We start from the raw sequence: 27,464 nt of genomic DNA on the forward strand, positions 1-27,464 counted from the left end.
TGTATTTACTGCCTTTTTGAGGTTCATGCCAGGAAGTAGTTAGGTTGTATCTGCCTTTCTCCAAGTGGTACTAAGCACAGTGAGCCAAACATGCATATAACTATGACCTTGGGCAGAAGTTTTCTCCATCCTTAATGATTTGACTTTATAAGCCTCTTAGAATTCAGCTCTTTGCCTGGAATTAGGTCCCAGCTTCTGAAAGAAGTTCATGCGTAGCCTTTCCTCTTATAGTGCATGTCAGTGTCCATTCTCTTCTGGATTTCCTTCTGTATATCTCTGGTCAGAACTGCTTAGCTCCCTAGGTGACTCTTCCTTCTAAACGTGCTTTTCAACTGTTAGGAGAATTCCAGAAGACTCATTCCTGCCCCCCTTTTATTTCTCTATTCTCTCTCCTAAAGTGTTCTTATTCAGTGCCTTGGTTTTACATGTGCTGTGAGCATTGATGACTCTCAAATCTGTATCTACAGCCCTGACGCAAACCTAAGCTTCACACTCATAGTTTTAATGTCCCAACTGATATCTCCACGTGAATGACTAGTAGTCACTTCAAATTGGATTCAAGTAAGAACTCCTGGTTTCCCCCATGCCTGTTTCTCCTCCAATGCTACCTATAATGGTACCACCATCTGCCCAGGTGTTCAAGCCAAAAACTTAGTAGATGGCCATTCTGGTTTCTCTCTTTCTTTTAGTTCCACTTACAATCTCAAATGTTTTTCCAAATACATTCAATTTTCATTTTTCCACCTTAGTACAAGGACACTCCATCTTTTGTTTGAATCAGTATATTAATTAACACCTGAAGGGTCTCCCTGGTTTCTCTTCTAATAGCTTCTTTCTACAGTCCTGCCTCTAACCCAATCCAAACAGATCCGTTTATTTTGGCCCCTGTTTGAAATACTCCAATAGTTTATCACATAAATGATTTTAAGAATTTCAATAAATAAATAAATAAATTAATTAATTAATTAATATCTCAACTTCTTACCATGACCTAGGAGCCCTTGTATGGGTTACATGATTTGGCCCCTGCCTACCTCTCTGAGCCTGTTCTCACTCTGGTCCACACTCATAAAACTTCCTAGTTAAATTCACCATGCTTACTTACATTCCACAGCCCAGTTCTTCAGCCTAAAGATCACTTCCATAAAGAAGTCACCCATATTAACCATACCTAATAGTCCCTTGTCACTCTCTTGTTATATAAGCCTATTTTATTTTCAAGGCTGCATTCACCATATTAAGTAATCTTCTTTATTTCATATTAAATTGCCTATCTACCTCACAAAGCATGCCAGCTCGAAGAAAGTGGAAACTTTGTCTTGTTACCCATACTAAAAACTCAATGCATGTTTATTAAATGAAAAATAGCTTGAGGTCTTCTATATACCTCAGTCACCTCTGCCAGCAGGAAGAGACTACTTAATAGCAGTTTCCCAAAGTGATTTTATAAATAGGAAATTAGTAACAAACAAAATAAATCACTAACCAAATCATCACAGGATCAACATTCACAGGCCACCTTTTACTGATAACTCCTCAGAACACTCAGATTCTCTTTTCTGACCCATTACACAGCCATCCGACCTACTCTAATTTACCTAATATAAGCCTATAGAGGGTAGGGATGTTGTGTGGGCAAGAAATATTTATGTCTTTGAGACTCTTCTCTGGAAAACTTAGAAATCTTCATTTCTTACTGTTGATAATAGGAAGAAGTGAAGAAGGTGACACACAACTCAATCCACCAAGTGTTACAACACAACCATTTTCACATCTTCTCTGAAAAAGGTACCATATCGTTTTCTCCATTTTAAATGGGTTTCAGTAGATTAACAGAAAGTTTTTAAACTTTGAAAACACAAATATTCTTATTGAGGCTAGTGGCTGGGTTAAAAATGGCCAAAATTCTTTGATATTCCTCTTCAAGTGGTGAAGTGCATTTCTCCTCCTAGTGAATCTAGGCAGGTCATGGTTGCTTTGACAAAGTATTATGGAAGCGATGCTACACCACTTCTAGGACTTTTCCTTAAGAGCACTGGCAGATTTTGCCTGAGGTTCTTGGACCCCAGAGCTACCATGTAGCCCATTTCAGCTACCTGCCAAAGAACCATATTGTGAAGCCCTGAGACCACAAGATCAGAGACAGGGGGCCAGCAGAGCCCAACCTTCCAATCATCCTTGCCGAAGTACCAGACGTTGAGTGAAGACATCTTGAACCTTCAAGACTGCCCAGTTACCAGGTAAATACCATTAAGTGATACCAGTCAATCACATGAAGCAGAAGAATCTCCCTGTGAACCCAGCCCTGTAAATGAACTACATGAACTACAAATTCATGAGATAGATAAAAATATAAATAAAATTAAGTAATTAAAATTTTAGAATGACAAGTAAAATCATTGTTTAAATCCTCATTTTAGCCATAGTTAGTTATTCAACAATACATGGACACAATAAGGCTATGGGTTAATATCACAGAATTTCTAGCAAAATTAAGCATTATATTCAGTTAGTCCAAAGACTAATGTTTAATGAAAAAATAATCAAAGTTTACAAAGGAAAATGTACTGACCTGATAACTGCATTTGTTGAGGCATCAGCATCTGAGGCATTTACCAATAAAACATCTGTTCCAGTGGGTGCATCTTCAGGAATTGTTGTGAAATACATTTTACTGGCAAAAGTAGGGACATTGTCATTGACGTCATCTACGATGACATTGATTGTTCCAGTTCCAGTCAGGGCAGGGGATCCTAGAAGGAGAAGAAAATCAAGTTTTTAATGTTTATAAGTAACAAAGATAACAGCAAATTTAACATTAATTAGTTACAGATAACACTACCGGAGACAATTTAGAAAACATCTCAAAGTGAAATTTCTAAATGCTACAAGTGATTGAGTGTTTTTTGATTTTGTTACAAGTATTTTCATTTATAAACTGGTATTTCAAATCTTTTCTGATGATATTGAACAAAAAGAGTATGTCAACGTCTTATTCTATTTGAAAGGTGCTGATTCGGCAATGAAAAAAAACACAACAATATCATTTAAACACCACAAAAGAGGCACTGCTGGTTTCTCTGAAATTGCATTAAAATAGCTCACTCCAAATTTGGAGAATACCCATGGGCATTGAATATCTGGCCAACTGACAAAGCACGAAAACTAAATTCCTAGCTGTGACTATCAATGTTAATATCAAAAATTTGGGTTTCTGGGTCTTTAAATTCCCTATTCTCAACTAATACTTGTTTGTAAAGGAAAAAAAAAAAAATAAAGCTTCAAGTTACATCTCAAAACCACGATCTTCCACTTGGTGGAAATAACATTATGTGGATGAGCTGACTTGGAATTATTTTTGTTACATTTATTTAATATTTAATATAAATGTGAAACGATTAATTTTTTATTTCCTATTCCAGCTCTGTTATCAGCATATAATGAAAAGCCAACATTGAACAAAACCTTGGCATACACTGTCCGTACTACACAAAGTTAACAGACTCTTTGTGGTGAAGGTCAGAAGCCATATTTGGTTAGATTCTGTGGGGTGTCCCAAAACTAAAAGTCAAATCAACTGTCTTTAGATGCATGTTCAAAATCAGTTTTCAAACTTTAATCTCTCTAAATAGAAACAATAGAGATCTGTTTAACTGTGTTTATCTAAAATAAAATAAAGCCCTGAATACTCTCTTTTTCTGTTTAAGGTATTAAAACTTTCCATAAAATTATTCCCCCTTATATGAAATTTAAATTCTACTTATTTCTAGCACTCAACACTTTTTAATAAAAACCATCCATTCATTCACTCATTCATTTCTCTGTAAAATGTCTATGGTGTTCCCTTTTACTCCTCACAGAATGGTGTTGAGATTCACAACCTTCCAGTATTTTTTTTCTAGTAATCCTGTGATTTGCTGATATTCCCTTTACTACTATTTAAACCTGTTCTATGTTCTTAGATTGTAACTACTGATGGTCTATAACCAATGAGCTTTTATGCTCAAATATATAGGAACCAAAATCAGACTAGAACAAACAGACTAGAAAATTATGGAATGCAATGGATTTAGTGATGTTATATCTGTGCTCTATACAAGGAAGCTTGAATTCTCCATGAGATGAAAATGCGTATGACCAGTTGAGCTAGGCACTGTGATGAAGCATGACTGCTCCCATAAATCTATGCAATTAAATTTAGGCTACATGGTGATAATTATTGCCAAATATATCTTTCTCAGTAAAGTATTTTATATTAAACATTCCATTTCCATTAACATATTTTTAAATTCATGACTCCCAAAGTCTTACCTTTTATTTTTTTTAATTTTTATTTATTTTTGACAGAGAGACAGAGCATGAGTCAGGGAGGGGCAGAGAGAGAGGGAGACACAGAATCCAAAGCAGGCTCCAGGCTCTGAGCTGTCAGCAGAGTCTGACGCAGGGCTCAAACCCACAAATCGCAAGTTCATGACCTGAGCTGAAGTTGGACACTTAACTGACTGAGCCACCCAGGCACCCCAGAGTCTTACCTTTTAGATGTTTGATTTTGTATTAAAGGAAACAAGAATTAGTCTTTACTATTGCTTATATGTATAATTAACTATAAATTACTAAAAGAGTATAATTGCCTTTTCACTAGTCACTTGATGTTAATAATGGTAAAATGATGTCACAAATATTTCATACACAAAATAGATTTGGAAGTATGATAAACACTGGAGAAGCACATCAAAATAAGACTTTAAAGATCTCACTCAACATATTAATAATGATCATATCCTTAGGTAGGCAAGTACTGGTTTAAGAAGTTTACATAGACTACATTGTGTAATCCTCATCAGTTAGTACCCCTGCTATCCCCAATATATGTTTAAATAAGCTGATAATTGGATTAAATGATTTTTCAAGGGCATAGACATAGTGAGAGAGCTGGAATTTAATCCATGGGACTTGGATGTGAAGCTGTTTGCCACTGGCAAAAAGCTGAAAGGTGTTGCTAGCAGCTGAACGGGTGCCACTCAGCGAGATGTGCTGGGACTCTGGACAAGCTGGGCCCAGAGAACAACATAAGGCACAAGTTGGAGAAAATCCCCAAGTCCATAGGTGATAGACCCTAGTTATTTGCCAGTTGAAGTTTGTGGGGCATTTGGAGACAGCACTCCTGTCAGAGACTTTCAATTTCTCATAAGGGTCCTGTTAAAGCTAACTAAATACCTTCACGGGTATCATTGATGATCAATGTTTGGACTAAATCTCTTATATATGTTTAATTATGTACAATTTGGTGAAATGGAAGTTAATTATCTGCATCATGTTGGTATCTCTTCCACTAGTTACATTTTTAAGAAAAAGAGGTAACTAGAGGATAACTGTGTTTTCATGTGGGCAAAAGAGGATGCCATGGGAAGGACAGTGTGCACACTAGGATGTATTGAGAGAGGGAATAACTAAATCAAGTCCCTAGAAGCAAAGGATAGGAGGATATGGAGGGCTCTTTTATATAGTTTACTGACATTGAACTCTACTCACTAAATCTCAGTTTCCTTTTCTGTAAAATGGGAATAATAAGCATAGAACGTACCTCAAAGAGGTACTGAGGGAAATGTAACATGCTAAGGATAGTGACTGGTATATAGTTAAAATGTATTCCTTGTTCTTGTACTTGCTTTAGACACAAGAAAAATGAAAACTTTACATTAGGAAGGTCCATTTTCTTAATATTAAAGATTTCAATTTTATAGTTCTCAGGACTTTTATTCTCCAATGAAACTTTTGACTCAGCTCTATGATAATATTATTCAGGAAGATATTTTGAGTCATCCTTTCTTCTTAATGATTCCCTTGTAGTGTAACAAAATGAGACACTTAGCTCTCAAACCTTTCATAGCTTTTTGGAGGCCATGTTGATTGGAAATTTAAAGATAAAAAATTTGGTACTTTACAGTGAGAGTTTAAAGAAGACCTAAATATTTCTGGTATGCCCATTGCTCTCTAATCAACAATACTTAAACTTGTTAAGAAATATCCCAGTAACTGCCAAGCAAAGGTTTTATCCTTGGTATTCTAAAGTGTCTGATGACACATATATGGAAAACCACATAAAATGATGACTAACTCATTTGGTCAGGAACATGTGATTTCTTTCTTTGTCTCTAAACTACATAAATATGGTTGCTGATGTGTTTTCTGAATTAGTAAGCAAAAACAGAAAAACATTGTTTACCCAGGAAAATATTCAGCAAGTTCAATCTCAGTGTCTTCATACCAGAGAATACCTAATTTTCCAAAAGATTTTAAAAGCACACCAGTGACAACAAGATGGTCCCAGCTTGAGAAGTAGCCTCATAGGTGATCCCATATCCACATGGGAGCAACGGGTCCCCTTTGCTTCTCTTAGTAGCTGCCAGAGCCCAGTTTATAAGCATTTAGGGTTCTTTTCCTATTTTCTTCAAGAATTGTCAGAATGAACAACAATTCTCCAGTGGCCTCCCCTTCTTGTTGCCCCAAAGGATGTGCATGCAGGTCTTATCTACTTTTTTCAATTTTATAAGGAAACCTTACAAACACATTGTTCTAAATTTCTAAGTCTTTTACTGAGATTTAATTAACCCTAAATTTGAATTCTGCTTCCAATATGTTTTAACTTTTATTCTTGGGAATGGGACCTAACCGCCAAACAACCAGATCCCATCTCATCCTTGTCCACTAATAGCATGAGCTCTGGAAGTCACTGCCTCTGAACTTTAGTCAGGAAAGTGAAATCAAAGGAGAAAAATGGAACGCCCCTGATTTCACATAAATCTTATTTCTACATCACTGGTCTCAGATGAAAGACACAAGTTCCCTAGTTGATGGCCCACATAAATTTTAGCACTTCCTCTCATCTGCTAATTGAATGATGAAGCCATGTTTTCATCGTTGCTTTTCTGTGTTTGGTTGTCTTTAAACTCTCTCCCTCTTACCTATGTGAGGAAGTGGTCTAGGATCCTTATGTTCCTGTTTCCTAACAGTTTTTGTTATGTCCCTTGTGAAGTGCAGCACAATGCCTACTGTTACTTTATCTTTAGTCCACACCTCTCTGTTGGCTCTAGGCTGACACATGAGACTATCTGTTGTCTCTGCTTGCAAGTTACCAAAAAGCCTCAATATTAGTATGTGAAAAACTGAAATATTAATTATTCTGTGTAAAGGTAGCCCATATTTTTATCTATAAATTGAAATATAAATGTATATATATACATATATATTTGTATATACATATTGTTGAACACTTACTTGAGATCATGTATATATATATTTTTATATATGTATTACTCATTTAACATACAGATTCCATAAAATAGGTATTAATTTTTTTTGATAAAGAATTTGAGACTCAAAGAATTTAAGCAATTTATTTATATTCAGCCATAGTGGAAAGAGAGAGCCAATTTTGAACTCAATGCCATTCTTACTATAGATGTTTTACTCTGTATTATTATTACTATCAATGTACTCTGTCATATCCTCTATTAAGTTATAAGCTAATAGAAAGCAGGAGTAATTTTATTTAATTCATCTTTATGTCAACCCATAATGCATACCATTAGACTTTGTTCTCATTCTGCAGTCTTTTCCTTTGATTCTTTATATGGAAATCTGGTCTAGTGACTGGCTGAAAGTTCAAAGAACAGAATACTTCTAGAAATATACATCTGGGAATACAGGCCTTAGCCTAAGGCTGGGGTCAGAGAAGAAAACTGCAGACAAAGGTCAAAGTTTTGGAGGTAGTCTACTACTTATAAACAGAGGGTCCCAATTAATACTGAATCCCGGGAGAAGAATCAGAATACTAGGGACCAATGTTTAGTTTGAATAGGTCTGCTAATGATGAATTATATAGGCAGTGGCGTAATAGAGCAAGATTGTTCAATTTCATCTTGGATTGATTTATGAAAAACAGACACAATCAGAAAGAAGAGGCAGGATGTAGTGACACAGACTCCTGACAGATGACAGTGAGCCAATGAAAAAGGTTGAAGGTACAAATAAAATAAAAGGTCAAGGCCTCAGAAATTTATAATTATAGAGGCCAGGAGGTGCAGTGGACATTTGAAATATACTTATAAGTTGGAAGATAAGAAGAACTTCAAATTTCATTTTGTATAATTTTATGTATTGTATACATTCATCTGTATACATGTATATATATACATATATATATATATAAGTGCAAAAATAAACATGAGTAAATTGGTAGAAACCTTCTGAAATTTTTAGAGCAAATATCAAACAATGCATATGATTCTGAAAAGCATTTTTAAAAGGGTGTGAAAATAAATCACACACACAGAGACTGTTTACAACTTAATCTTCTGATAATCCATTATACTATGGTAGTTTCATGCTCTGTGTGGGTCATATTTTATATTTTTGAATTTGGAAAATGATTAAGTGGATATTGGCTTTTAACACTGGTGGCTTAATATGCTCAAATATATCAACATAAAGTTCAAGTTAATTTAAAATGAGATTTAAAAAGAAAAAAGTTTTAAGCAACTGCTCTATCAGAAAATACATTTTTAGTAAGTGTAATAAATGAGTCTAAATGAGTAATTAAAGTTCAAACTGTAGGCAGATTACATTTTTTATGTTAACCCTTATAAATTAAACATACTTTCATGAAACATAAAAAACTATTCTGCAGAAATAAAATTTTTGCTTAACTAAAATCTGTTGCTTTGCAACAAAGCCGATTTCATTCTTGACATCAAACATTTGGTGAATAGGTCCTCTGGATGTGTGTTTGTTGTAGTAAAGTATTAGCTTCTTTTTTTTCTTTCCCAAGAAGTAAACACATTTTTCTCACAGTAAACCGTCTGCTGAAAATCTGAAATTTCAGCCGTTCTATATTAACATTAGACCTTGTGTGGTTAGATTTAAATTTGAATTCAGCAAATGTATAAAGCAAATAAGTACGGAAACTTTCGAACACGAACAGAAACTGTGTATTTTAAAAATAACATTTATAATGTAATTTATTACTGCTAATTAGTTTTACAAATATATTTATATAAGTTAGGTATATATACTCTTAGATAACACTTGATTTTTAAATTATTGCTGTAGGAATCTTCACCAAAAACACCATATTTCCTTGATAAATTCTTTTACTAAATAGAAGTGATAAGTAAAAAAGGGAAACTATTTAATAATGTTATGAAAATGACACTGAAAAGTCACACAACTATATGAATGTACTTAATGCTACTGAATTGTGCACTTAAAATAATTAAATGGTAATTATGTTATATATATATATATATATATAGCCACAATTTAAATTTTTTATAAAGCAATATATAATGTTAACAAAATATTTTATCCCGCACAAAAAGCAGGTCTTGAGGAATTACTTTTTAGAGGACTTTAAAAGAAAATCCTCAATACATGTTGAAACTCTGAAACATTAAAGGCTACCTCAAATGCTAAACACAACTTGCCTCCTGCCTACTTAGTGAAAATATCTAATTATATATTTATGAAATAATGATCAAAACACACTACAAAATGATTATGCTTTATCAGGATAAAATGAAAAGACTTTTTGAAAAGGTAAAAAAAAATTCTCATAGTGAGGTCAGTTTTTACGACATTTAATGTTTATCTTTTAAATCATATAAATATTTTCCTTAATATTGCAAATAGTTTGTATCCATTTCAAAGTTGGGTCCTTTGTCCACTCGTATTTATAGCTTACATGAATAAATAGAATCTACACTGAAATTATTTTATTAAATTTTAATTCTATGCAACATAATGACAATCCTAGCTTTCACTTAACAATTTTAGAAGCTAAATCATTTGTTTTTGTATTTGTATCTAGTGAATATACAAATGAAATTTTATGTAGGAAGAATTTTTCCTACTAAAGAGTACCTGGTTTTAAAAAAAAAGTATTTAAATAAATAATTTATAATAATATAATGTCACTAACATATGTGGTACAAAGTCTTACTAGAAATAAAAGGAAGCAAAACAATTGTTATCAACTTTGGAAATAAAATTCTCATCCTAGGACAAGTATTTTGTTAAAGTAAGCATATTTGGCCCAAGATGGACTCATTCATGTTAAGTGTCACATCAGCAAACCAGAACTTAACTAAGTGTCTGTGCTCAGTTCTCCAGAAACAGAGGTCAACCAACCAGTACTTGCCTCTTCAGCACAAATTACCTTAGCTCACTCCAAGTCTTCCTTATGCCTATAAGGAAAGTAACCTCGCTTTAACCAATCAGCAAATGCCCTGTATAATGTCCTCGCTCTTCCCGTTGAAGTACTAACCAGGCCAGACCCTGCTTAGCTTCTGAGATAAGACAAGATCAAGTGTGTTCAGGGCTGTAGAGGGCTTATCTGGTCTACACAAATCTCTTGCCTTGCACAGCTCTGTGAAGGTTCTTTCTGTCTACTAGCTTGGATACTGTTTGATTCATGAATTGCTGAACAAAAGCCTATGAGATCAGTAACTTGTGGAAAAAAATGTCTTTCAGCAACTCTGATGGAAATAACCAAGACTGCCTTAGATGCAAATATACAACAAGTTAAATACAATTAATTTTTTTGTAATTGAAGATAATCCTGACTCTATCTGACTTACGGAACCACTGGTGCCTTGTGGAAAGCTCTCAAGCAATTTTCATTATTAAAAATGTTCATCATAACACACAAGGCAAGCTCTTCTTCAACATTTTCCCACAAATAATGCTGACAAAATGCCATCTTTCTGGAACATTTAAAAAACAACTATCTTCCGATGTAAAATGTCATATTCCACATTCCTGACCTCTCTTTTGATTATAGAGCCATTTGTAATGCAATGACTGTCTCAGCTTAAACAATATGACAGATAGCATTCATTCAAATGTCATCATATCTTCACCAAGAAAATAAAGCATAGTTATTAGCCCTTTTAGCTTTTAGAATCAAATTTTGCAAAAGCATCATGTTTCCCCTCCATTAAAAAGTAATTTTCTATCCCTGCATAAGAATGAAGTTTAGGCCTTCTTTCAGTCATATGATAAATGTCCTTAATTAGAAATGCTAATAACTGAACTTTTCCCGTCAGACCTATTAGTTATGCTAACACATAGATGCTTCATAACTAAACTTTTTGGTCTAATCTATTCACAGAATATCTCTATATCCCTTTGTATATTAGACCAAGAACAGATAAAGAATAATGTATTTAATTTGTGAACTGATTAATTTCCCACCTCCAAATTCAATGCCAACATACACACATAGCACAACTGATTCATTGTATGTGTACATATGTGTGTATCACACATATTGTATATTAGAAAAATATCTAACACTCGTTTTACACTTTCTAAAACCCTTGGACATGCATTTCCTGATTTAAGGAGAATATCAATCCTTTGATTTCAAATTTATGAATATTCTTATTTTGCAAGCTGTTTTAATGGCTAAAAACCACTTGGTTTTTAAGGGTTTTTTTTTTAAATATAAAAATAACATTTAATCCAAAGAAAGGAAATTCTTATAAATGTGGTCTATGCAAAACATATCACAGTAGACAAGCTAATATGTGGAAGCAGTGAGTAATGGTTTAGAAATGTTCTCCCTGACAGGGTTACCAGTTTTAAATCCCATTTTCACTGAAAAACAGCTGCATGCTAAGCCAAGTTGCTTATCTTCTCGAATGCTTAGCTTTATTTTTTTTTCTTTTAATTCATAAAATTGGAATAATAGTGTCTAATTTACAGTGCCATTATGAGATTAAATGAGATGATATAGTACAAATTCTGGCACATACAAGCCCTCAGAATTCACGGAATGGAAAGTTTATGACTTTCCACGTTGTATCTACCCCAATGTCTTCTCTAAGAACTAAACTTTCATGTCTATCTCCCTGACATCTCCATTGGATATCTCATATCTAAAATGTACCATATCCAAAAATTAGTTCTTGATAATTTATCTTAAAATTCTTCTATCTCCCTGTCTCCAAATTTCTAAGGCAAATATTCTAGGACTCCTGTTTGATTCATCTGTTTTCCTAACTTCCCACGCCTCCTATTCGATCATCGAGTCCCACTAGCTCTATCTTCAAAATGGATAAGATATTTAGCTCGTTACCTCCACACCGTCACCTTATGCCAAATACTATTATCTCCTTCAGGGATTGCTGTCATGGTCTTTTAACCAGCATCTCTATTTCTGCTCTTGCTCTTTACCACCACTACAAAGCCAGATCTCTTCTCCATGAAACCAGATCTTTCCAAAATCTCTCGGCACTCTCTGCCCAAAACCCTAACAGGGCTTCACCTCTTTGTTTGAACAAAATTAAAATTCTTTACCCTGCCCTAAAACATTTGTGTGATCTAGCTTCTGCTTCCTCCATCCTCCAAGAGTGTCTTTTTTTCACCCTTGTCCAGCCATCCAGCACCTCTTGCAGTTCTCTAGGCGTGGTCAACTCCATCCTTGCCTCAGGGCTGTTTCATCTGCCAGCAACACTGTTTCCCTAGATTTCCACATTTCACTTTCTTGACTATACTATCCTCCAGTTCCTCACTCTGTGCCACTTAACCTGCTTTATTTAACTTCATAACAACACAATATCAAGATGCTTGTTACACATTAATATAGCCTATAGAAGCAGAAGAATCTCATTGACTGTAATCAGAATTCACTTATAAGGTCTATTAAATTAGCTTCATGGGGGCGCTTGGGTGGCTCAGTCAGTTAAGCATCCAACCTTGGCTCAGGTCATGATCTCGTGGTTTGTGAGTTTGAGCCTTGTGCCGGGCTCTGTGCTGACAGTTTACAGCCTGGAGCCTGCTTCACATTCTGTGTCTCCCTCTCTCTCTGCCCCTTCCCCATTCATGCTCTCTCTCTCTCTCTCTCTCTCTCTCTCTCACACACACACACACACACACACACACACAAATAAATACCTTAAAAAATTAGCTTCATGGTTTGATTTTAATAAATGCAAAATGACAGCTGGCAGGGATCATTGATAATATTCTCATCTTCTACCTGGAAATTCTAATGAATTTTTTTGTATCTTCTCCTACCTAGCAATTTAACTTGAACAATGGCTAAATTTAAGCCTATTTTCAAAAGATCAATATTGAAATTACTGATTCTAATTAATTTGGCTTCACGTAAAAATATTTTGAACATTGATTCAATGTATTTGGAAAAATAAAAATAACAGTTAAATGTCTTATTCATTAGAGTACAATGAACAACATATAAGAAGAAGAGCTTTATTAAAATTGCATTTTTGGAAGTCTGTGTTATTCAGAGAGTCAGCAGATCCTAATTCATAAATACAGTATACATGAACAAGAACTCAGTTAACAGGCAGAAATCCTTGATATTGTTCTTGACTCTGTCAGTCTCATTCTTCAAGTTCTGGCAAACTGCCTAATTATTCCAGGCCTCACTTTTCTTATCTCAAATATAAAGAAAATGGTCTGGTTCATCTCCAAGAAGTCCTCTGGCTATAAAATTATTATTTTAAGTCCAATTTTTCTAATTTGAAAGTGTTTCATATGTAGTTCTCTTTCAAAATCCTTCCATATTACACACTGAAATACAACAAACATCCCTCTATTGTCATATCACCTTGTTTTAATGTTTTTTCACACACTAATTCAGTTCCCTGAAAGAGTAGTGGCAGACAGTAATGACTCACAGATTCTAAAATTTCTGGTGAGGGCAGAAAATAATCTTGCATTAAAAGAATGTATGTATATACATATATATATATCAAACCTGAAAAAATTACTTGTATAAATGTATATCTATTGGAACAGTTTATCTAAACACCAAAATTCCCATGACAAAAGTCAAAACAAGTGAAAGTTTTCATATTACGTTTATATGAAGAGTCATAGGCCCTTATTATTAAGCCATGTGAAGCTAAATACCATACGTGTGACATATTTCTATAGCTAAAAAGGTGCTGGGTATTTGAGTGATATGGAAGGCTCACACTTTTTTTTTGTTTTGTTTTGGGAAGCCCATGTATTAAAGAATTGCTAAATGGTAACACTTCAAATGCACATAATTTCTTCTTATGCAGATTTTGAATTAGTGAATTAAATTAAGAAAAGGTAGGGGGCACAGCAGAGAGTAGAACAAGACCTACCTAGAAACATCTAATAGATAACAGAATTGAATGAGATCCAGAAGGTTCAAGGGAAAGTCATGAGAACATAGCTCAACCAATATTTTAAGTATCTGAAACTGAATTAAAGCCATAAAATGCTTCACTGGGTCCTTACATATGACTGCAATTTATCACATCACACTAAACACTCCAGAGCCTTAAACACTTGTGCTGTTTTTTCAAAGCAGAGGTCAATTTGAATGACCACAACCAATGTAGAAAAACTTCTGGAATTTCAGCCATGAGTTTACAAAGATTGGTGCTTTTCCTTTTGGTAGGACCTTTGAAAAATCTGCAAGTGATAAATATACAACAATAAACTAAAATCCTGGTAAATAAAATATGAATTAACAGTTGCATATTAAAATAACAAAATGGTGATGATTGATTATCATGACTTTTTACCCATTAAATCATTTTATCATTTAACAAATGTTTAGTAAGCACCTGTTATGTCACAGGTTCTGTTCTGGGTGTTTCTGGCAATTAATTTTTTTTTAAGTTTATTCATTTATTTTGAGAAAGGCAGAGACAGCACGAGTGGGAGAGGAGCAGAGAGAGAATCCCAAGCAGGCTTCGCGCTGTCGGTCCAGAGCCTGACATGGGGCTCAAACTCACAAAACTATGAGATCATGACCTGAGCCAAAACCAAGAGTGAGATGCTTAACCTACTGAGCCACACAGGTGCCCCTCTGGCAATTCATTTTTGCACAAGACTTAGGAAGTTACATTCTATTGGAAGGATATCTATTGATAGAGTTTGATTACTCCACACACTCATGTATGATATTAGATTTTCAGATAATAATTGGTTTTAAGACAAAATCACAACAAGGCAAAGTGATAGTAAAACTGGAGAGAGGGGATTACATTAGATTGGTGGTCAGATAAGTCCTTTCTGAGGGGTGCCTGGGTGGCTCAGTCAGTTAGGTGTCCGACTTTGGCTCATATTAAAATCTCACGGTTTGTGAGTTCGAGCCCCACGTTGGGCTTTGTGCTGACAGTTCAGAGCCTGGAACCTGCTTTGGATTCCGTGTCTCCCTCTCTCTCTCTCCCCTTCTCCTGCATGCACTTTGTCTCTCTCTCTCTTTCTTTCTCTCAAAAATAAGTAAACATTAAAAAAAAAAGAAAAAAAAGATAAGTCTTTTATGAGAAGTTGACATCTCACCTAGATATAATGGCAGAATGACTAAAACATGAATGTGTCTGGCCTTAAAAAAGAAAAGAAAAAAGAAAAAGCCAGCTACAGGGTAGAACACTTTAGACAGAGTGAAGTACCTGAACATGGGGGCAAAGGCAGGAGAAGGTTGTCAATTTTTAAAGGCCAGATTATCTGACATTGGCAATTTGCAATAAAAGTGATGGCAACTACTCTCCAGAAGCAAGTCACCTGATTGGTGACATTTACTGGTTTCTGTGTGTCAAATGTTTCCACACTGGCTGATGTCAACCCATCAACACGATGACACTGAATGCAGAGCTGGAGGTGACAGTGGCTGAGCCTGCCCAGTTCGGGAAGGCAGGTGCCTGATAAAGGTGGCAGTGGGTGGGGAAAGACCAAGTCAGAGAGGTGGACAGAGGCCAGGTCACTGAATGCTATGTGTCATGGTGAGAAGTTCAGGCTTTATTCTCAGAAACACTGGAGTGTTTTTAAGCAAGCGATAGGGCATGATGATCTAATTTATAGTTTCAAAGTTCATTAGATGCTTGAAGAACGTACTTTGGGGAGAAAAGTTAGGCAGTTAGGGAGTTATTATATTAGTCCTGGCTTAGACCAAGGTGTTGGTAGTGGAAATGAAGAAAGTGGAAAAATTCAGGATATTTTTCAATATCTTTTTAAGGAAGAAATCTACTTGCCAATGCAGTTGTTGAATGTGGGGATATGGAGAAAAGGGAACGAAGAAGGATAACAGCAATTGGGAAATTGTGGACAAAGAGAAATTTATGGAGGGTAGGGAGTCAAAAAATTTTATCTGGGCTTACTGAGCTTGAGATGTTCAGCAAACAAGCTGACTAATATTAAACCTAAAAGTAAATCATTCTCATATTTATTTCTGCCAGTAAGCTTTTCATGTAGAAATTGGTATATTCATTTTATCAATATGAACATGAAGGTAACTTAACCAAGGTTATGTGGCTAAGAAATGGCAGAGGTGAGATGTGAACTTCAGTTTAGCTACAAAACTATGTATTTACCTCAGGCTATACTTCCATTTTGTAACTTAATTCTCTGAATTAATTTTTTAAGTTATTGCTTTGGGCTCCCTGATAATTCACTGCAACTTACTACATTAAAGTCATATTATTTTATTTATTGCATATATAAGACAATGGTAAGGAAGACTCTTATAAGGAAGGCTACTTGGGAAGAGAATGCTAAATCATGTGAAGGGCATTAACTGCTTTATAGCCAACGCCCCTCTTAAAAGCAACCACATAGTGATAGGTTCTCTGTAGTACCTGCATTACTGTGCCAAGCTGAAGCTTTAGCCTCCTAGGAATTGGTACTTGGTACAAACTATTTCTATTTCTAGAAAAAATAACAGGAATACAGAATTAAGGGGAATATTTATATTTTTAATTATACACAAAATATTATTCTGAGTTATACTTTCAACCCATTACATTACCATTTAATAATTTAAGCCTATAGGAAAAAAATGAGGTCGAATTATCTTACTCTGTTCTGGTTTTGTTATTTAGCAATGTAACATTCAGCCCCCCCACACGTGATAGTGTGGTTGTAGCTCATTTTAAGCAGTAGACAGGAGTAGTTAGAGAGTTTCCAGATGTGCTGATTTATACTCATGCAGTCAGTAAATAAAAATAAAATGAGAGTGCAATGCTAATATTTTCTCTCCCAAAAATATTAAAAGATTTAAAGGTTTGCTGATAAAAACAAAAACAAAAACAAAAACAAAAACAAAAACAAAAACAAAACAAAACAAAAACAGCTGATTCAAGTATTGCCATATTGCCAGAGTTGACCTATCTCTGGGCTGCCACAGGTAAGAATTTTTAAAAAGCAATGGGAAAGTAATTTGTGGGCTAGAATAAAACTGTCAAACTTTTTTCTTGTTTAGAATGCTTTGATATTTCCTGGTCCTTAGAACATGGCAAATTTGAGAATAACATGGCATCTGGGATCTAAAGCTGCCATATTTTTCTGAGTTTTCTCATGTCACCTACCAATTTGACTTTTAAATCAAAGAAGTGAATCTGTATTTTAAATCTTGTGTCAGAAACTTCATGGTTGGAATGCAAGATTAAACGGCAGATTCTTAAGCCTGATACCTCAAACTCATGTTCTCTCACAAAAATGGTTTATTTGTGATACCCAAAGTATGCAAATTAATGGCATATAAAATCATTGTCACATAGGAGTTTTAATGACTTTAAAATAATTCAGTACAACTTCCCACACAACTTCTGATTGTTTTCTACATGATCCATATTAAGTGATCTTCAGATACTTAACTAAGTACTTTTTGTCTAGGAGCCTCAGACACATGAGCTCATATCAGGGCAACTCAAAAAAAAAAAAAAAAAAAAAAAACACTCTCATCAAAATCTGTACTTTCGGACAAAGTTTAAGAAATTCTCAGGGTGCCTGGGTAGCTCAGTTGGTTAGGTGTTCAACTTCAGCTCAGGTCATGATCTCAGTTCTGTGAGCTCAAGTACCGCATCGGGCTCTGTGTTGCTAGCTCAGAGCTTGGAGCCTGCCTTGGATTCTGTGTCTCCCTCTCTCTCTGCCCCTTCCCTGCTCACGCTCCATCTCTCTCATTCTTAAAAATAAATAAACATTGGGGCGCCTGGGTGGCTCAGTCGGTTGAGCGTCCGACTTCAGCTCAGGTCACGATCTCAAGGTTCGTGAGTTCGAGCCCCGCGTCGGGCTCTGGGCTGATGGCTCAGAGCCTGGAGCCTGCTTCCGATTCTGTGTCTCCCTCTCTCTCTGCCCCTCCCCCATTCATGCTCTGTCTCTCTCTGTCTCAAAAATAAATAAACATTAAAAAATAAATAAATAAATAAATAAACATAAAAAAAAATTTTTTTAAGAAATTCTCTAATTTCCAGGCTGCCAAAATGCTGAATCTCATTTACATCTCCCATCATGCTCTCTAACACCATATTTAAGGCACTAAATGACAAACTTCCGAATACCTTAATTTTACTGATAATCTGAATTTCCATAACTTATTAATACTCCTATCTCAGTATTTGGCAGGATCAATATATACATGGTCTTTCCATTTCTCATGTAGTGCCAATAATCCTTTCTAGAAATTAGAGTTATACTTCTATTATTTGTCCTGATATTAAGAATTTTAGATCCCCAATTTTCCTCAGACTCAAGGCTGATGGCATCAGTTTGACTCGCTGGAACCAGGGCTTGGTTCTTGCATAGTCTGCACATGTAGATCAATGTTTTATTGAATCTCCTCCTCGTGAAAGTTACTCCTAACAGGCTCATTCACCCACGTCTATTAGAAGAAAACACTTTTAGCTCTATCATTTCAAGGTTTTTGTTTTTTTGTTTTTTATTTTTTGTCTTTGTTTTTGTTTTTGTTTTTTTTCCCCAAATGAAATGTCCCTTCCATATTGTCATTTTGATGGAGAAATAGCACTACAAGTGATGGTTAACTTTGCTGGTCAGTCCACAAAATCCTCTTTAACTGTATTTTGGTTGAACTATAGTTTTAAAAATCTGTGGTCTTCTTGAATAGTGAAACATTTACTATAAAATACATTCTTTGGAAGTTGAAAAGAAATATCTGCTACAAATTAAAAATTTCTAAAGTAGTAAAGTATGAAATGAAACTTAATGTGAACTACGATTTTTAAAAAATGTTTATGAAACCAATACATCTATACATCTTTTAATAATAATACTTATGTAGTAAGGGACAGGGCAAATATTTCTAAGAATTTTACAGTATTTAAAGTGTATGAAGTACAATTCTTATTAAAATCATTATATACACTATGTTATAGGCATATTTAGCAATTTAACATAGGTTGTATCAATTAAACCTTATAATAAACTACTTTCTAGTTATTATTATCCCAATTGTAATGAAGAAGATACTGAAATTGAGAGAGATAGTACATCTTACCTGAATCACAAAGAAAATTATGACAGAACCAGAATTCAAACTGAGATAGATTCAAAGTAAAAGTTTTTATCATTTTATTATACAGATTAATACTAAGTTTTGGTTTGCAAATAAAATGATTTTGGCAATCAATATTATTTTTTTCAAATTTGACTTTGCCTACACACTAAAAATTCAGTATACTCTGAACTTGCAAGTAAGCAAGTAAGCTATGCTAAGGTCTGAATCATACTTTGCCACATAGCTGTGTGATCCTGAGCAAATTATTTAACCACACTGAGTTTGGGTTTACTGTAAGTAAAATCAAAGTAACATGCAAGGTTTTGAGATGATAAAGAAAAGTGATGTATAAAAATGGGTTAATGTCTGTAAAACCTGTTATACTGCATGACACAGATGGATATAGATATAGATATAGATATATAGATATAGATATAGATATGGATATATATATATGTAAATTTCCTTCTTCTTCACAATATCCACCACCCCTTGACTACATAGACATATAAAAATAATTTAAATTCTCAGAATCCCCTGGTTGAAAACAAGCACTCTTGTCTACATGGTTACATTCTTTCTCTACCATGATTTTTGACTTAGAATATTCCAAAGTACAAATCCTCTGATGGAGAACTTGTGGGCTGTGCCCGCTCATCCCAGATCACCCTGCGCTGCAACCTAACTCTTGCAATCACATCCTGCTTCCCACCCAGGGATGACTTCTCTGTGACACACATTCTGTGCACAGGTTTTATAGTGACTGATGCCTTAGCCAGATTTCTGGTCCTGGTTTCTCCTTCCCCACTTCACTTTTACAAAGGCTATGTTTTCACGCATGCATAGAACTGACCACACATTTCCAGTACTAACTGGAGAAGGAAGCTAAGACTGGGGTGTTTTAGTAATAAAACCTTGGTTGTAAATATCTGACTACCAGTGTCTACTCATTTTTTTTCTCTCTTCTATCCAAGTGACTATTGAAATACTGGATTGATATGAGCAATGTAGTAGTGACTGTATTTCTTACATAAGAATGCTTACCCTTTGTGCCAACTGACCATGAAGCACATTACTGACTATGCACATAATAAAACATGTTTCAGATAAACTTGGTTTAAACTTTACATGGTTACCACACCATATTCTGTTCATTATTCCTCAGGATTTTATAGTTTGCAAAAATATAACATGGTCATTCACACATATTTTCAAAAAGGCAGAGACTGTGGTTTTCTCTGTAGGCAATAGTCTCAGATAATGACAATCCCAAGAGTAAATGGCAAATAATATATAAGAGCCACCTGAATTAATAATCATTGGCACTATCATCTGAATACCGAATATAAATCGATCATGACTTGTAATCTCAAAATCCCCTGCTCTTTTATGAGAAGTGGTGACCTGAAACAATATATTGTATACTCCAAAATTGGTCATATATAACAAAAACTTAATGCCATGTTCATCAAAAACCTTTCAACAACAGTAAAACGAGGACAGTTGTAAACTCAAAATTGTTCTTCTGTATCAGTATCCACAAATCTACATGAATATATACTGTATTCATGAATACAAAATTATATACGTAGATATAGATATAATTTTAGTCCTTTGAGGTTCCAACAAATCTCTTTGCCTTAAAGCAATTTCAACAAAATTTTAGAAACTATGTCAACATTATCAAATTCTTTAATCCTTAAATAATAAGTTGTGTGGCTATTTTTATAAATGAATGTCACATAAGGCAATGTTTCATGATTCATTAATGCCTCTGGAATTCAATGATCAATTCATTCATTCAATCATTTATTCAACAAATATTTAAGCAATACATACTTTCTTCAAGGCATAACATTCCTTTGACAAATTTTTAATTATTTCAATTTTGAATTAGAAGTTTCAGTATTTAGAGACTCAATATATGCAAAACAAAATGGTGGTAAATAGTAATATTATTTTTTAATAGATTGTATTTTGTACCACCTGCTATACAACTTTACATAACTACTGCTTACAGACATTAAATGCTAGCATATACTGTTTTTCATTATTTCTATGGTAGTCACTATGCTGCTAACTCAGTGAGGATGCCAGGTTCTCACTGATACTCCTTTTGGAGCTCTGTGGGGCTTCATCAAATGCCTATTATGGCTACTTACAAAACCTAGACGACTAATGAAGAACTCTGGACCCACTTTATTACCCACTATGGCCAGTTAGAACCATTGAATGTTTTAAAGCTGAAAGTGCTTGAAATGCCTCATGGCTCAATTGGTAGAGTATCAAATTACCCTCAAAAGTGATGGCCAAGTGGGCAGGGAAACATTTGGTCTTACAGGAATAGAGCCCTGTTTGTATTGTACTCAAGCCTTTATCACTTAGATATTTATACACAAATTTCACAAAGTGATATATCTGCTATAAATTATATAGATACAATTGGAGTGCCAAGAATTCATAAATTCTTCAATAAATGTTTAATTTCATGGTAGACAAATATACTTTTATTTATTTATACTGTGAAGAAATTCTTCATAACCAGACAAGGCGTACCTGAATCTGTAGCTGTGATCATCAAGACAAAGTGTTCCTTTGTCTCACGGTCCAAACTCTGTGTTACTCGAAGTTCTCCGCTAGCTGAGAGAGTAAAAGCATTGTCTTCATTACCACCAAATAGAACATATGAGAGTTTGCTATTAGGACCTTGATCATCATCTCTTGCCACCACCTGTAGGAGAGAATAATACATGCCAGGAATGTGAATAAATCTAACACAATGTCCACCACAAAATAAAATGTATCATTAAAAATAATGGGGTAGAGGCATCTGGGTAGTCAGTTAATCATCTGACTCTTGATTTTGGCTCAGGTCATGATCTCACAGTAGTGGGATCGGGCCCTTCATCAGGCTCCCCGCTGACAGCTTGGAGCCTGCTTGGGATTCTCCCATTTCCTCTGTCTCTGCCCCTCCCCTGCTCACACACTCCCTCTCTCAAAATAAATAAATAAACTTAAATAAAATGAGATAAAGTCATATGTACCAATATTAAAAGGTTCCTGAGACACATTTTTAAGTTTCGAGTAAAAAGTAAAAATGGTACAGAGTAGTATGTATTATTTGTGTAAAACTATATATAAAATCAACTTATAGTATTTTTGGAAAGCTTCACAAAAATTTTTAACAAAAGTTCCATCTAGGTAAGGAGGCGAGCAAGTAGAATTTTTGTAAACAAGTTTTCAAACATTTACATCATTTTATCTTCTCACTATGTTTAGATATTACTGTTATAGTGAAACAATTCAAAATACACAAATACATAAAAGTGTGCAACATGAGTATCCACAAAAGAACATAATTGTAATGTGATATTTTAATCTATGAGGAGGAAATCAGGAAGTTCTTGGGTATAGTTTTTATAAACCTTTCCTTTTCGAGATTTCCTGTATCTGCAGGTAAGCATTTATGGAGACAATGAGGAAGAGAGTGGGTGAAGCATGAACACTGTAGGAGAGGGTTGATATTTATTTATTTTTGAAAAAGTTTTCATGTTTATTTATTTTTGAGAGAGAGACAGGGCACAAGCAGGGGAGGAGCAGAGAGAGAAGGAGACACAGAACCCAAAACAGCTGTGCTGTACAGTACAGAGCCCTACGTGGGGCTCAAACCCATGAACCAAGAGATCACAACCTGAGCTCAAGCCAGACACTCACCTGACTGAGCCACCCAGGCGCCCCGAGTGTTGACTTTTAAATTAGATGTCTTATAGTGAACATAGTATTTATTTTATTTAAATACACTGACCTGAAGAATTGTTCTGGGCAGTGTCCCTAAATTCTCAGGGACATTTACAGAATATGGAGATAGCTCAAACATGGGAACAAAATCATTAATATCCAGTAGAACAATGCTGACAGTGCAGGTGTCAGTTCTGGGGTTACTTCCCCGATCTGTTGCCTGAACAGTTAGTGAGTAAGTAGGAGTTTTTTCTCTATCCAAAGGCTTAGCCACAGTGATGGCACCTGTGACAGAGTCGATGCGAAATTCCTGATTGGCATTACCATCAACAATGCCATAGCGAACCTGTCCATTTGTACCTTCATCTCCATCTGCTGCGTATACTTGTATTATATCTGTTCCAGTAAGTGTGTTCTCATTAATCTCCACTTTATACAAGGCCTGCACAAAAACAGGGTTGTTGTCATTGATATCAAGCACCATAACTACAACTTCTGTAGATGAAGAGAGAGCTGGTTGACCTTTGTCTGTAGCCACCACTGTTAGAGTGTAATTAGAAACCTCTTCTCTATCCAGTTCTCCAGTGAGCCTCACTTCACCATCAATGGTCCCAATACTGAACTTGTTTCCCAAAGGGTTCAGCAGGGTGTATTCAATATAGCTGTTTGGGCCACTGTCTGGGTCAGTTGCTTGAGCTTTGAAAACAATAGTATCAATAGGTGTGTTTTCTGGAATGTATGTCAATTTAGGGGAAAGAAATGTTGGTGGATTATCGTTTACATCCAACAAAATAATGGAGACATGGGCAGTGCTTGTGAATCTGGAGGCTGGAAGTTGTGGCAGGTCATGTGCTTGAACAACCAGGTTGTAGAAGGACTGACTTTCCCGATCCAAACTTTTAAGGACTTTCAGTACACCATTCTTGTCCACTGTAAACTGACCGAGGCTATCACCTGAAGCAATGCTATAAGCCAACTGGGAGTTGATGCCTGAAATGGAAGGGAAAACATTAAATTTTCTTGAATGTGTGCTGATTACAGACCAAGTTGTACCAAACATTCTGGCATAAAACTTTGCATATTTGATATATGATGCCCCAAACACAACTTTGGATGATTTAGCCACAGTTAATTGTTTTGTAAGTAATGCATACACATAATTCCTTGTCTGTTAACTTTTGTTCTGAAAAGATGTTTACAATCTGGTGAACAAATGGTCTATATAATGCCTACAATTTACTACGATGTTGAAATGTTAAATTACAAAATTAGAAAGGAGAAAAATATTCCAGAGAGCGAATATTTTTCTATATACTTTCTTATTTCTATCAAATGGTTCCTGAGGGTTCAACATTAACAGTGCCACAGTCTATACTATTAGCCAAACATTTAGAACTTCAGTAATTTATTGAGGTTGACACCAATTTTCAGAGAAGGGTAATAAAATTTTCTGATGTATGGCATTAGTCATGTTTTAAGCCTACTTTTACATTTCTTGTCAGAACCAATAAATACTTTTTAATTCTTATTAAGCATCTGGCTCATGCCCTTTGTGAAAATAATTCTCTCTCAGATTTTATTATGTACACTTAATGTGTTTTAAAAGTATTCTTTGAAGGAAATGTTAGCAGTAAAGTTACACATAAAAGGCTGCAAATATAAATGCTCACCCTATATTATTGGGCTATATTTAGATACTATTTTATATATTTTTCTTACAACATGTGTCACTTCTTAATTATAAAAAATAATATATAATTTCCTATTTCAGAAAATGACTGCAGAGAATATTCTCACAAAAATGATGTGGGGAATGGATTGGTCAATTGTTTTTAGTAAATAATTTGAAAGTAAATAACAGAGAAGCAGTGAAAACAAAAAGAAATCAGATTTCTTGCCCCAGATTTATGTTTTCTTCACTTGTGCATAATGCTACGCACATTTTTATATCTCTTCCTAAAGATGTTGGGACACTGTTGGATATTCTAAGTGTTGTTAAGAAACATTGCATGTATCTAGATAATTCATTCTCAACAAGGATTTTATACTCTCGGATTTTATGCTAGGGAAAATCTGTTGAGTTATGTTAATTGCTGACAAATAGTTCCTATTTTTCTGAAGTTAATTTAAACTGTTTAGGCATCAGGGGTGCTTGGCTGGCTCAGTCACTAGAGCATGTGACTCTTAATCTCAGGGTTGGTTCAAGCCCCATGTTGGGTTTAGAGATTACTTAAAAACAAAAAACAAAAAACAAAAAACAAACTATTCAGGTGTCAGAAATGATATCTAGTCTGTCCCAAGAGTCTTCTAAAGCAATTTGATCACTCTTTTTCTCTTTTTTTTTTTTTCTTGAAAAATACTCTTTCTTAGAAGCCTATTACTACTTGAGTTAGCGCTTTTTTTTTTAAACTTTTTTTCAATGTTTATTTATTTTTGAGAGACAGAGACAGAGTCTGAGCAGGGGAGGGGCAGAAAGAGAAAGAGACACAGAATCTGAAGCAGGATCCAGGCTCTGAGCTGTCAGCACAGAGCCCGATGTGGGACTTGAACTCGCAAACCATGAGATCATGACCTGAGCCAAGGTCAGACCCTTAACCGACTGAGCCACCCAGACGCCCCTACTTAAGTTAGCGTTTACCGTTTTTTGAAACTTGTCATGTTCCTTGTGAAGGCAAGTTTTAGTTGAGTAATGGTATTTTCTTTTCTACCAGCTAAGGATTGCCTGCTCTTAAAAAAAAGAAACATGTTAGAATTACTCTTTCCCTGTGATTTTATGGTCTCTATCTAATGTCCTTTGTCTATATGTTGATATAGAGAAGAAATTTTTATGAAAATAACTTTCAGACACTGACTTATTCATAAAAATCTCCAGGATTGAATAGATCTTTGAAAAGGTAGATTTTCCTCCTCATTGTGAGTTGTGGCTTTTAATATTTATAGTTTATTTAAAACTATTCAGAAGTGAACAACCAGTGTAAAGTTCAGAATAATTAGGACTCTGAAGATCCGGAAAAATATGAATAAATAAAGCTAATGGGAGTCAAAGGTCAATTTACCAGGAGGAGATAAAGAGAATTTTAAGATCTGGATTGAACAAGGTCAACAGTCTACTTCAACCTTTGACTTTATTTTTTTTTTTTTAATTTTTTTCAACGTTTTTTATTTATTTTTGGGACAGAGAGAGACAGAGCATGAACGGGGGAGGGGCAGAGAGAGAGGGAGACACAGAATCGGAAACAGGTTCCAGGCTCCGAGCCATCAGCCCAGAGCCGACGCGGGGCTCGAACTCACGGACCGCGAGATCGTGACCTGGCTGAAGTCGGACGCTTAACCGACTGCGCCACCCAGGCGCCCCCATCCTTTGACTTTAAATTCAAAGGATGGGGGAAGAAAAAGTTCCATCAACTGGTGCAAAAAAATTTCCATCAATTGGTTCAATATATAGAGATTTTATATATATAATATTTTATATATTTCTTATTTCAGAAAATATATACACCTATATATCCCTAAAAAGACATTTAATTTAAAAGATGTATATTATATATTTTTAATATACTTGTAAGTCGTTTTTTACTAAGGAAATTTTCTGCATTTTTTATGGCTAAACCCATCAGTAAATATTGAATTCCTATTCTTTGAGGCACAAATTCAGACACAATTATTACTGAGAAAAAGCTATGAAAACATCTGGATAAAATAATACCAACAAGCAGAGATATAAAATTTAGCTCTGTGAAAGCATATAAAATCTTTCATGCCCAAGATCAAAAGAAATTAGAAAAACTGACAAAATCACACATGGCTACAAAGTGATGGCCTAGCATTTCTACATAAATCAATTGGAATTCAAGCAATTAAATCAAGGATCTGAACACTCTGGTCCACCATATTTGCCACTTCCTTGAGTAAACAACTACATTTCAGAGGCAAAAAGAGAATGTGATACCAAGACGTTATAGCCTCCTTGTAAACAGCAGAACAGCCTCTTTTTTTTAAGGAAAAAAAGTATGGTGAGGCAGTTGGGTGGGGTAAGTAGTAAGTATTAAACTTTAACAAGAATTACAAAAAAAGAAAAATTTGATTTTATATTCAGGTTCATAATGACAAATATTGATATTAGATAATAACAGTAAGAGGAACTCATGATAACAATCATCTCTGAGAAAATAAACATAAAAATACAACAACCTTTGCACAAAATACTGCACCACCATCTGAAAAACAGCTCTCATCTCAGGAACTTCATGAATCCTTCCCGTTGCAATTACAGGCCACAAGAGCCACCCATATATTACCTTACTATAAAGAAAAGGACTTTTCCTTTCTGACAATTCTAAATGACTTTGGGCATGTGCTCTACAGCTAGAAAATAGATGTGGATAGAGAGAAGCTCAAAATTCTCCCTAACGATTTGTAGTTTCCTAAA

General features: G+C 34.9%; 1 protein-coding gene across 1 annotated transcript in view; it reads right to left on the bottom strand.

Moving 5' to 3' along the window:
- The window catches only part of FAT4 (FAT atypical cadherin 4), a 179,767-nt gene that overhangs the window by 56,687 nt on the left and 95,616 nt on the right, over positions 1–27,464 (bottom strand). Inside the window, exons 5-7 of the mRNA XM_042935547.1 lie at positions 23,103–24,025; positions 21,854–22,028; positions 2,573–2,753 (exon numbers count right to left, since the gene is read on the bottom strand). Coding sequence (XP_042791481.1) covers positions 2,573–2,753; positions 21,854–22,028; positions 23,103–24,025 — 1,279 coding nt within the window. The remainder of the gene's footprint in view (positions 1–2,572; positions 2,754–21,853; positions 22,029–23,102; positions 24,026–27,464) is intronic.

Source organism: Panthera leo, chromosome B1, assembly GCF_018350215.1.
Source record: "Panthera leo isolate Ple1 chromosome B1, P.leo_Ple1_pat1.1, whole genome shotgun sequence".
NCBI classification, from domain to species: domain Eukaryota; kingdom Metazoa; phylum Chordata; class Mammalia; order Carnivora; family Felidae; genus Panthera; species Panthera leo.